General features: G+C 59.6%; 2 protein-coding genes across 2 annotated transcripts; both read left to right on the forward strand.

Moving 5' to 3' along the window:
• Nucleotides 1-778: 778 nt before the first annotated feature.
• Nucleotides 779-5,281, forward strand: STOML1 (stomatin like 1; the record flags this gene model as incomplete). Its single annotated transcript, XM_082005240.1, has 7 exons — nt 779-926; nt 1,100-1,206; nt 1,352-1,501; nt 2,005-2,208; nt 3,038-3,266; nt 3,897-4,112; nt 4,824-5,281. The coding sequence occupies 7 exons, from the start codon at nt 779-781 to the stop codon at nt 5,024-5,026; spliced, it is 1,257 nt and encodes a 418-aa protein (XP_081861366.1). The 3' UTR covers nt 5,027-5,281.
• A 1,239-nt stretch (nt 5,282-6,520) lies between these two features.
• Nucleotides 6,521-9,815, forward strand: LOC309409199 (protein PML-like; the record flags this gene model as incomplete). Its single annotated transcript, XM_082005315.1, has 3 exons — nt 6,521-6,596; nt 7,560-8,136; nt 9,068-9,815. The coding sequence occupies 3 exons, from the start codon at nt 6,521-6,523 to the stop codon at nt 9,705-9,707; spliced, it is 1,293 nt and encodes a 430-aa protein (XP_081861441.1). The 3' UTR covers nt 9,708-9,815.
• Nucleotides 9,816-11,391: the final 1,576 nt, after the last annotated feature.

The following is an 11,391-nucleotide window of genomic DNA, read 5'->3' on the forward strand; positions in this document are numbered from 1 at the left end:
TTTGCAGGCCGGCGAGATGGCGGGAGGGGGTTTTGCCATGGTGAGAAGGCCCCACCAAGCAGGAATTGCTGGGAAAAACACCTCTCCCGGTTCCCTGTGGGGCTGGGGGACCCTCCGGAACCCCCCGTGGTGAATGTGCCGTGAAGCACCCGGTCCTCCCCATGGCTGGTGGAGCAATTCCTGGGCAGGGCCTCTCCGGAAAAACTCACCGAGCCGTGAGCCGTGAGCCGTTTCGTCCCTGTGCCGTCAGCAGCCACATGACGGCTGGACCAGGAAGCGCCAGCGGCTCCCTCCTTCCTCGCCGCAGCATCCTCGCCACAGCCTCCCGTCCCCAGGGCCACGGGGCCGGTGGCCGGGGCCACCCCGGGGTTACGTCCCGGCTCCAAGGGGGTGCGGAGCAGAGGGTGGCGGCGGGGCCGCGGCTTTCGTCTCCCGCGGAGAGAGGCTCGGCTCCTGCCCAGAGGGACGCCGGGAGGATGTGAAGCCCGCAGCCCCCCAGCCCGGGTGAGACCCCAGCAAGGAAACCCCCTGAAGGATTTGATTTCTTCCGGCACGCACCCTCCGTGGGAACGGCAGGGGCTCGCCAGCTCTTCGCCGGCGTCTCCCCGGTTGCGCGTCAGGGCAGGGAGGTTTGCAGGCAGCTGGGCAGGGAGGTCAGACCGGGCCAGGGCCGGGCAGAAGCCACGCTGGCCGCAGAGGTGGCTGCGCTGGCAGCGGGGAGCCGAGCTTAGAGGGCTCCCGGCACCGGGAGCGGGGTCCTGTGCGAAGCACCGGCACCATGTTCAGCCGGTCGGGATACCAGGCCCTTCCCTTGGGAGACTTTGACCGCTTCCAGCAGTCCAGCATCGGGCTCTACGGAGCCCAGAAGGGCTTCTTCTCCTTCGGATCCAAGCAAGATCCCCTGGGGCCGGCCGGGAACACCACAGGTGAGTCCCAGCCTTAGGGGAGACGCTGCCTTCCCCTCTGTTGCCGCTTTTTGGGTGTGGGGCTGGCTGGGTGCCCCCCTTGCTGCCACCTTCCCTGGGGTGCAGGATGTACGGGGGGGGAGAGGCTCAAAGGGGTTTGGAGCAGGTACATCCCCCATTTCGCCCCCCTGCAGACTCCTCCCAAGGTTGGTTGTCCTGGATCTGCCATGGGTTTATCACCTCCTTGGTCTTCTTGCTGATGGTTGTCACCTTCCCGATCTCAGGATGGTTTGCCTTGAAGGTAAGGGAGGAAAGCAGGCGAGGAGTGGGATGGCAACCCATCCTCCATGGCGGGGACCCTTCCTGGCTGCCCCTGGTGCCATTGCTCCTGGCACTGCAGGACCCAAGGTTTTGCTTCTGCCCTGGTCTGAACTTTCCCATTCCAGATCGTGCCCACCTACGAGCGAATGATCATCTTCCGCCTGGGCCACATCCGGGCGCCGCAGGGACCTGGTGTGGTCCTGCTGCTGCCCTTCATCGACCACGGGCAGCGAGTGGATTTGAGGACGAGGGCCTTCAATGTGCCCCCCTGCAAGGTGAGCCACCTTGGGCCTCGGGGCAGGATGGAGAGACATCTCTAATGTACCCAGAGCAGGTGGATTTTGGGATGATCTGACCCTCGGTGCCATGCACGGACGTAACTTTCAGTTCCTCCATCCTCATGGCAAGGGCAGGGGGGGTTGTAGCTGGTGCTGTGAACCCAGAGTCCTCACCTGCCTGCGGCTGAAATGTTCCTCTTGACTTTACACACCTTGTTCAATTGCACGTTCCTGGCTGGAGGCATCTCAGAAACTTCAATCCCTAACCTTCCTAGATGTCTCTCAATAACAGCCCCATGCTGGAAACTGTCCTCACCATTCAGACTAGCCCAAACTTCATAATTTGGGTTGGTTTTGTTTCTAATAACGCCCTTAGTAAAGAGATACAGAGCCGGTTGCTGGCTGGGAAAGAAGTGAATGCCTTTGCTCCCAGGCTCTACGCACAAGGGTTGGGCCGTGGGCTGGAGAGGGGGAGAAATTCTGACTCCCCTCTGCCCCAGCTGACCTCCAAGGATGGGGCAGTCATCTCCATGGGCGCTGACATCCAGTTCCGGGTGTGGGACCCTGTGTTGTCCGTCATGATGGTGAAGGACCTCATCGCGGCCACCCGCATGACGGCACAGAATGCCATGACCAAGACCTTGGTGAAGAAGAGCCTCCGTGAGATCCAGGCGGAGAAGCTGAGGATCGGGGAGCAGCTGCTGGTGAGGACTGCTCCAGCCCTGCACAGAGCCCTCCAAGCCCTACCAAACCCTCGGGTTCTTGGTGTGGAAGTAACAGTAGGGAAAGCTGTAGCTGCTGAAGGTCCATCTGGCCATGGACCTGGCCAAGCAGAGGAGCTGAGAAAACATGGTGATTAGTGCGGAGCAGATACCTTCAGCCAGTGGATCTCTGGAGCTCTGTGGCTTGTCTCTAAGGGCTTTGGCCACACAGAAAAGTTCACATGTTGTTGGCAGCCTTAAATTCGACCTCCGTATCTCCACCAGGAAAATGTCTGGAGGGGGCTGCAAACTGGAAAGGGCTTTTGGGGAGAGAAACAGGACAGGACGGTGGCAGAAGGGTGATGAATAGTGCCTGCAGCAGACCTGGGCCAGACCAAGAGCTTGTGGGTTCAATGTCTCTACAAGGGAGGGTATGAAAGCATGCTGGGGGGCTATACTGGTATCTGTGGGGTGTCTGGGGTGGTTTGCAGGTTGGAGATGCTGCCTGGTGGAGCACCATGGCCAGGACGTGGTGCCCAGGGGAGTGCGAGGGAAGGCACCAGCCTGGGAGGGAGAGCAAGGGGAACAAGACAGAGCTGCCTTCCCTGTCCCGAGCTCCTCCAAGCTGGGAGAGCAACTGGGGGAGCAGAGCTGAACGTGAGAGTGGGCAGCTTGGAGGAGGTGGACTGGTGAGCCTGGCCCAAGCAGGCCAGAGCAGAAGTATAAGCTATAGGATGCCTGTGGTTGGGGGTGCTATGGTGGGTGGTCTCCATGGCCATGCCCAGCTCTGCCTGGGCTGCGAACACCTTTCCCTTTCTTCTCGGCTCTGCAGCTGGAGATTAACGACATGACCAAGTCCTGGGGCCTGGAGGTAGACCGGGTGGAGCTGAGCATGGAGGCTGTGCTGCAGCCACCCCGGGAGAACCTGGTGGGCCCTCTGGCCACCGTGCCACCCGTCCCTGGGCTGGAGGGGCTGGAGGGCACCATTCAGCAGCTGGCTGCCCATTTCTTCAGCAACACCCTGGCTCTGGCAGGCAGCGGGACTGGTGCTCCGGAGGCAGGTAACCAACCAAGGGCCACGGCTTCTCTGCTGGGAGATGTCCCTCCTGCTCGATGACCTTTGTGTCTGTTGGCTGTTTGACAGAGGAGTCAAAGTCTGGGAGATAGCACACTCGTGCAAGCACAGCACGAATAGGCTGGTAGGTGGGAGGAGAGAGGATTGCTTCGGGCGCAGCTCCGTACAACACGTGGCACAACACAACCTTTCTAACAAGACACTGGAGATGGGACTGGGGAGGGCAGGGGCAGATCTGTAGGAGCCCGGACTCCAGACCAACTCAGATCTCAGCATTTCCATCAGGCAAACCCAAGCCTGAGCTTGCCAAGAGCGTCGCATCTGAGGGCAACGTGGATTTTTTCTTCCAGAAACCCTGCACCAATTTGTGCCCTGCTATTTCTTTCAGGGGTAATTTTCCACCCACTGGTAGCAGGGGAAGAGTAACCCATGGCAGACAGAGAAGCAGGCAGTAGGAACTGGCAAAACCATGTCCTCTTCTTGCTTAGCTGGGAACCTGCTGAATAAGTGGGTTTCTCTGCTCCTGAGGCCTTTTCTAGAGGGTCCATGCAGACCAGCAAAGTTCACCACCCGAAGGTGTCCCCTCAACCCGTTTCTGTCCCATTGTCCCCAGCAGACAGCATGGAGACGGTGACCGAGGTGGAGACTCCCACTGCTCCCTTCCTCACTGCTGCCGGCAGTGTCTGGAGGAAGCCCAGCATGGATGAGCTGCTCTCGGCGGTGGAACCCGTCCTCTCTGAGGCCCTGGTTGGCCAAGTGGGGGCATCCTACCAGGTCAACATCACCCTGCCCAGTGGCGTCCGGAGCACCTACTTCATAGACCTCTCCTCAGGTCACCACTCTTTGGAGTTGTTGTGTTGGACGCGGGAGGGTGTTTCGTGCCTGTGCCCCTTTTGCATGCTGCAAACCCCACCAAGCTTGGTGGTAGGGGGTCCCAAGCCAAGCCCGTTAGGTAGCTCCATGAAAGGCACCCCAGGGTCCATCCGCTGAGCACTGCAGTTTGGCAACCATGGCCTTGAGTTCATGCTCCCTGGAAGTCCAGCATGGAATTTGTTTTGTGTTAAAACCATCAATTTTCCTTCTGAAAGAGAATATTGATAGAAAATTGGCAGCCAGGTCTTCTCGTGGCTGGCCAGGTGGGATAGGTCAGAGACCTCAAGGTTTGTTGGCTCTTCTATGCCACCAGCCCAAGCGGGTAGTGATGGAGGGACACACATGAGCAGCGCCTTGGGCCACTGCCATGCTGGAAGATGTCCTCCCAGTGCCCTAATCCATCCCGCACCGTTGCTGATGGTTTTCCTGGTGGCCATGGCAAAAGTAGGACAGGGCTTGGACCACTGTAACAGGGCACTGGCGGAGCAACACAAGAGAAATTTATCTCCATAAGGAGGAGGGACTCCTGTCTCCAAAATCCCACTGCCAGGCCCTTGTCTGTCATCTGGCCCAACTCAGCCCATGTGAAATGGCCGGGGAAAATGCCAGCACGCAAGGACAGATCCTGAAGCCCGCTGTTTCGCTCTCTCCCACCCATCATGTCCTACAGGCAGCGGGCGGGCTGGCCACGGCATGCCTGAGGGCAGCCCCGACGTCATTCTGGAGGTGGCGGAGAAAGACCTGCAGGACCTCTTCTCCGGTGACTTGCGCCCCTTGAGTGCCTACATGAGCGGGAGGCTGCAGGTGAAGGGCGACCTGCACCTTGCCCTGAAGCTGGAGGAGCTCATCAAGGCAATGAAGCAACGTAGATAGAGCATGAGTGTGGGTGCGTGTCTGTGTGCATGTGTCTTTGTAGGTTTGCAAAAGCAGGGGATATAGGGACCTTGCCCTGTTGGAGCTCCTGCTGCCCTCCCCGTGGAGGCTGAGACCTGAGCAGGGAAACCGAGGCTGAGCTCCACTGCCTGTCCTTGGCCTTGGCTTTGCCTCCCCTGCCCATCCTTTGCCTACGACATTACTGGATGGCAACCAGTTGGCACCCCAGCGTGTGCCAGTTTGCTTCCAGGCTGCTTGGCCAATATGCCACCAGGGCACAAGCTGAAGTCAGATGGGCACCTCAGACTGGAAGGGGTATGAGCTGAGCAGTTTGGATGGAGAAGAGCTTGGGGACACTGTGGCCAAGGACGGTAGTTGTGGGGTGAGGTGGGCGGCCAAAGTGGGGCATGAGGGATGTCTGGACCAGGCTGGGATGTCACCAGCGGGCTGGGGTTGATGTCCAGCATGGCACTGCTGGTGGAAGCTGCACCCCGGCATTTCTGGGGAAGGAGCAGAGGTGATTTGGGAGAATGACCTGCCTGGAGGTACCTGAGCCTTCCCAACACAGCAGTTTGTAATAAGTGATTGCGCTCATTTGTGCTTCAAAGTGCTTTTGCATGTGTGCTGTGAGGTCCGTCCGCGGGGGCGTATGGACTGTATATAGGCGTATATAGATATTTATTTATTTTGTAAGCTTCCTTTCTATCAATTCTCCACGGACAATAAACCTGGTCTGCAGCCTTGCGCTTGGGCAGTGATGGGCTGATGATTTCTACGAGCAGATGGGTGTGCACCCCTCGGTGCCTCAGTTTCCCCAAAGGACCCTAGGGTGCTGTGTAAAGAGGCCATGTGCTGGCAAGGGTGTGGGAGCTGCTGCCACCGGTCAAGGAGACTTGCGTGGTGGGACTCAGTCTCACCATATGGTCGTGATGAACACGTGAAGTCTTGCCACGGTGAGGAAGAGTTGACAGGATGCAGCACAGCCTCTCCGGGGATGCTCAGCTCCCCTACAGCACCCAGCACCCCAGGGGTTAAAGTGTCTGGGTGCTCCAGGCAGCTTTACGAGCCCTCAGGATGTTTTGCTGGACCAGTGGGACAAGCCTAACCGGCCTGGCCTGGCCATGCAAGGGGCTGCTTGCCAGGGAAAGGCAGGGAGAGCTGAAATGTTTCCAGAATTGAAATGTTTCCAGAACTGAGGTGTTTCGAATTTACATGTTTCATAGGTGCATTCAGGCCAAACCACCTTCTAAATGTCTTCTTCAAAGCCTGGGGCTGGGTGGCACCAGCCTGGGCCAAGCTTTGGAGATCCTACAGGCATCAAAAGCCCTGAGGCAGGTGACAGGAGTGCCTCTCCCTTTGGGGATGAACCCCAAGGCCGGATGATCCCCAAGGCCAGGTGAACCCCAAGTGCTCCTTGGTGGTCCCCGGTTCGTGGTCGTCCCCAATTCATGGTGGCCCCTCTTTTGTGGTGGTCCCCCTTTCGTGGTGGTCCCCATGGGGAAGCACAGGGCAAAGGAGAGCCAGGACACAGCCCCCCGGGACAAAGAGGGATGTGGGAATCCTCTCCAAGGTGGGGGGACAGTCCCTGAGCCCCCTCACAGCCGCAGGGTGCAAGGGGACAGGGTGCTTGAGACCCCTTTGGCACTGCCCCCCCGGAGTGGGGCAGGGCAATCCATTTCCTGGGGGGTGCGGCTCCGTAGGCAAACGCCTCCTTTTTTTTTGGGGGGGGGGAGTATCTTGGTGTCCCCTCCAGGTTCCTTCTCTCCTGTCCGGGAAGGGCTAAGCCGGCTTGGAAGCTCTTTTTTTTTTTGGGGGGGGTAGGGGGTAAGCGGGCTCTGCCCCGTCCCACCCCCGACACGAAGGAGGAGTTCTTTGCAAGCGCAGAAGAAACCGAAAGTGCAGGCAGCGCAGGCAGCGCAGGCAGCGCAGGCAGCGCAGGCAGCGCAGGCAGCGCAGGCAGGCAGAGGGGGTCCCGGCGCTGCCCGCCCCGCCATGGCCAGCTCCGGCAGCGGGGTGAGCGCCGGCTGGTCCAGGGATGGGTGGATTTGGGAGGGGGGGGATGCAGGCGGTGGGCTCGGGGAGGGGGGAACCACCCGGTAGTCCCCAGCCCAAGGGCGGTGGGCAGGGGGAGTGGGGGTGCGAGGGGGATAAGAGTTTTAGGGGGGTGGGGGGTGTTCTCTCTTGGGGATGGGGGGGCTCTGGTCCCAAATTTAGCCCCCCCAGCCCTGCCAAAGCAACGATGAGGGAGGGAGGAGGCCAGAAGGATGGGCTGGGGGGGGGGGGGCTGCCAGGGTGTCATCCAGGGGTCCTTGGATGCTTCCTCCGTGCCCCATAGCCTTCGCTGCCCCCCTGCAGCCCCCCCAGCCCCATAGCCAGGGGGACCGTCCGATTTTCGCGTTGCTAGAGGAAGAGGAAGTGCTCAGCAGGGCCCCGTCCATCCAGCCTTACCACGGCGCGCACGTCATCTCCAGACTGCTTGTAGGGCCTGGGCCTCGCTGGTGGGAAGCGGTTGCTCCCTGGTTGCTCCACGCAGGGTTTGCAGGTCACCTCCCCGGCCAAAATGGGGTTTCAGAAGCTCTTAAAACCACACCCCAGCGCTCATTCCTCTTCCTCTCTCCCTCCCTCCCCAAGCTCCTAGAAGATGACTTTCAGTTCACCTTTTGCGAGGGCTGCCGGCAGGAATCGCCCAACCTCAAGCTCCTCACATGCCTCCACACCTTGTGCCTCGATTGCCTGAGCGAGAACCAGCTCATTGGGCAGTGCCCCGTGTGCCAGACGGCCGTCCCGCAGGCCAGCGACATCCCCGACAAGGACAACCTGCTCTTCACCAACCTGCAGGCCAAGCTCAAGGTCTACAAGAAGATTGTTGATGGAGTTGACTTGGTCTGTGACAACTGCAAGAAAGACGGCGAGTTCTGGTGCTCTGAGTGCAAGGAGTTCCTCTGCATCAAATGCTTCGAGGCCCACCAGCGCTACCTGAAGAGGGAAAGCCACGAAGCCAAGAGAGTGACGGACATCAGGGCAGGGTCTGCTAAGGACTTCCTCGAGGGCACCAGGACAACTGGTAACTTGTCCTGCTCTAACCCGAACCACAAAAGCCAGACTGTAAGGTAGGTCTAAGGAGGTCTGTCCCCATCTGAGTAGTTTCTTGACACAAATCTCTCTGGGATAGTCCATGATGGGGTTGAGCAGAGTGTCCCTGTCCTTCTGCTGTCCTGATTGCCACCATGTCATGGAGAAGATGGGTGGGAAGTAGTGACCGGTGGGCTCTAGGGCATGGAGACAGGGTAGGCTGAGGGAGGGGAGTGTGTGGGGTGCTCCTTGCTAGGGTAAGGAGGGTGAGGTTCATGGAGCTGAGCAAGAAGAAGGCCTGTTGCTTTACCTGCTGTGATGGACAGCAGAGGAGGGTGTGTTTTGCTGATGGTGCTAGACCAGCTTGGAGAGGATTTGAGGAGCAGCATGGGTGCAATGCAGGCCAAGGATTAAATGCCTTCAAGGGAAAGTCCAAGCGAGATGGGAAGAAGCTGGAGCATGCATGGAGGCCAGCACTGATGCTAGTCATGATGGCCCAGATGCAACCCCTGCCTCAGAGTGTCCCTAGCCCACCATTTGCCAAGGCTAGCAGGACTTACATGAGGGATGGATGATGATCTCCACTCCCCACTCCTTAAGTTCTTGCCTTAGGCATCTTACGGAGATAAGATACTCTTTGGTCTTATTTCTTCTACATAAACCGCAATAAGGGCTCATGGATGGGCAGAGAGCTCATTTCTTCACTGCCCTTGAGGTGCGTGGATGAATGTCCACCATAACGCTTGCACTGTCACCACAGTGACTTTAGCCAACCAAGCAGAGGAGCAGAAGCCCTGTGGAGATAGTGAACCAGCATTTATTTTTACGGTTGGGAGAGTATAAAACCAAACGCCGGGCCCAAACGCGGTGCTAACTTCAGTTCAACGGAGTGAATTTGCGATTCGATAAATGAACGAACGGCAAAGCGCGTGGTCTAAATTACTGCTCTGCTTGTGCTTGGCCTCGCAGCATCTACTGCACGAAGTGCGAGAAGCCGCTGTGCTGCTCCTGCGCGCTGCTGGACAGCCAGCATGCCCCCTTCTGCGACATCCGCGGCGAGGTGCGGCGCAGGCAGGAGGAGCTGGGCACCGTGAGCCGGGAGCTGAAGCAGAAGCGAAGCGGCTTCGAGGCCGCTTACGCGGCGCTGCGGGACGAGGCCGCCCGGCTGGAGCGGGCGCAGCGGGAGATGCGGGAGCTGATCCGGCGGCAGGCGGAGCAGCTGGTGCGGCTGATCCGGCGAGAGGAAGAGGAGCTGCTGGGGCTGGTGGAGGCGCGGCAGGAGCAGGGCCGGCGGGAGCTGGCGAGGGAGCTGCAGCGCGTGGAGGGGGTGCTGCGGCGGATGGAGGCGGGCGAGCGGCTGGTGGAGAAGATGAACCTCTACGCCACGGAGCAGGAGGTGATGGACATGCAGCCCTTCATCAGGGACTCGCTGGAGGAGCTGCAGCGGCTGCAGCCGGCGGTGGCGGGGGACCGGGCGCAGCCCGAGGACTTTGCTGAGTGCAGAGCCAGGCTGCAGGCGCTGGTGGACCGTGTCACAGGGCACCCAGGTGAGGAGGCACTTGGCCATGTGGGCTGGAAAGGGGGAAGGAAGGTTATTATCCCTGGTTAGACAGTATTCTCCATGGGTCTCAAGTCTCCTTCCACATGGTGACTTGATGGACCTGTGCCTCCAGCCTTTGCTCAGGCGGTGGGCACACTCCAACCTCCCCCGAAGACGGGATGCAGTTGCTGCCTCCATCACTTCCAAAGCAATGCTTGTCTCTTGCTCTTGCGGAGAGTGGTGTTCCCCGAGCACGGTTGTACTGGGAGGGAACATGGTGAATCGCTCGGGATGAAGCCATGCCATGGGTTGAAGGACAAGGGAGGTGAGTGGCACCTGGAGATGGGACGTGTGGGGCAGGGGCTCGCAGAGCCTGGTGTGGGCAAGGAGGAAGCCAGGTGGGAGGGTTGGATCAACTCTGCATCCTCTCTGAGAAACGTTTCTGCTGGTGACACGTGCAGGTCCCTCTGGGGTCATAACCATCCTCCAGGCCTTCATGTCCTGCTGCCCACTGACCACTTTTGCTCCTCAGATCTCCAGCCAGTTTGTCTTTGCTCAACCTTTGTCCACAACTATCTGAGGCAATTCCCCTTCTGGGTTGTTGATTACCGCCTTAGGACGGTGTATCCAACTGGGAAGGTGACGTGTTCCCCAGGAGCACTCCCTGACAGGGATGGCAAGAGGTCCACGACCGCTGCTGGGTTTGTCCAGGTCTTCCTCCAGCTCTTAGGCAGCAGCGCTGGTGGTTTGGGAATGGTGAAGGCCTTGGCATCTGTAGTATGTGCAGGGATGGTGTGCTGGAGGATCCAGGTTTGGTCAGAAGGTGCTAGCATCCTTCCAGAAAATGCAGTTGGGGGAAGCAATGGGAGGAAAAGACTTTATGGGGTCTTCTGCTCCATTCCCCTGCTGCTGTCTTCAGACCTGGGCTATGACCAGTGTCCTCCTTGGCCCTCTGTGGGCTTCCACCACTGAGGTCCCCTGGACAAGCTCATGGACTATGGAGAGTCCATGGAAGAGCCCAGGGGTGATGTCCTGGATGGAGCTTGGGGTTTCCTGGGGACAAGCTGCCTCCCACACCACCCCTTGCATCTCCATCGCATGGTAGGGATCGACCCTCCGTCTCCCCTCTCCCTCCCACTGAGGCAGGCTGGGAGGACTCTCCAAGCCCTGATTCTTCCCTTCTGCTCCCTTCAGCCCCCTTCCCCACAACAGGTACCTCCGCTCCCCAGCACGACTGCCTGGCCAGAGACAAGACCACCCTGACCCTCAACCTCGAGCCTCCTGCGGAGCATTGCCAACCACACGGAGGTCTCCCCGTGGGGCTGCCTGCCCACCACCAGTCCTCTGCCCCCTTGTCAGACCCCTCCAGCAGCAGAGAACACGCGTGTCCAGACCACGGGGGGGATATGTCCCCCACCCAACCCACACCTCCGGTGCTTCTGATGCAGAGGGATGAAGGAGCAGAGGAAGACTCGGGGTCAGCCCACGTGCCTCTTCCCAGGAGCATTCAAGACTCTCTGGCCTCCCTGCAGGAAGATTTCAGTGGCTGGGCCAGGTCCAACGTGCAGCAGGCAGACAAGCTCCTGAAGATGGGTGATCGGCTCCTGCAAGCCCAGCGCAGGGCAAACAGGCACCTGGCATCCATGACCCAGGAGATCCGGGCCATGGCCTGCTCCCTGGCCACTGTCGCCTTGGCCATGGAGCCCTTGCAGCAACCCATGGCCAGCCCACGGGATGCTCCCGCCGCAGACGC

Source organism: Phaethon aethereus (genome assembly GCF_964289735.1).
Source record: "Phaethon aethereus genome assembly, chromosome: 12".
Taxonomy (NCBI): domain Eukaryota; kingdom Metazoa; phylum Chordata; class Aves; order Phaethontiformes; family Phaethontidae; genus Phaethon; species Phaethon aethereus.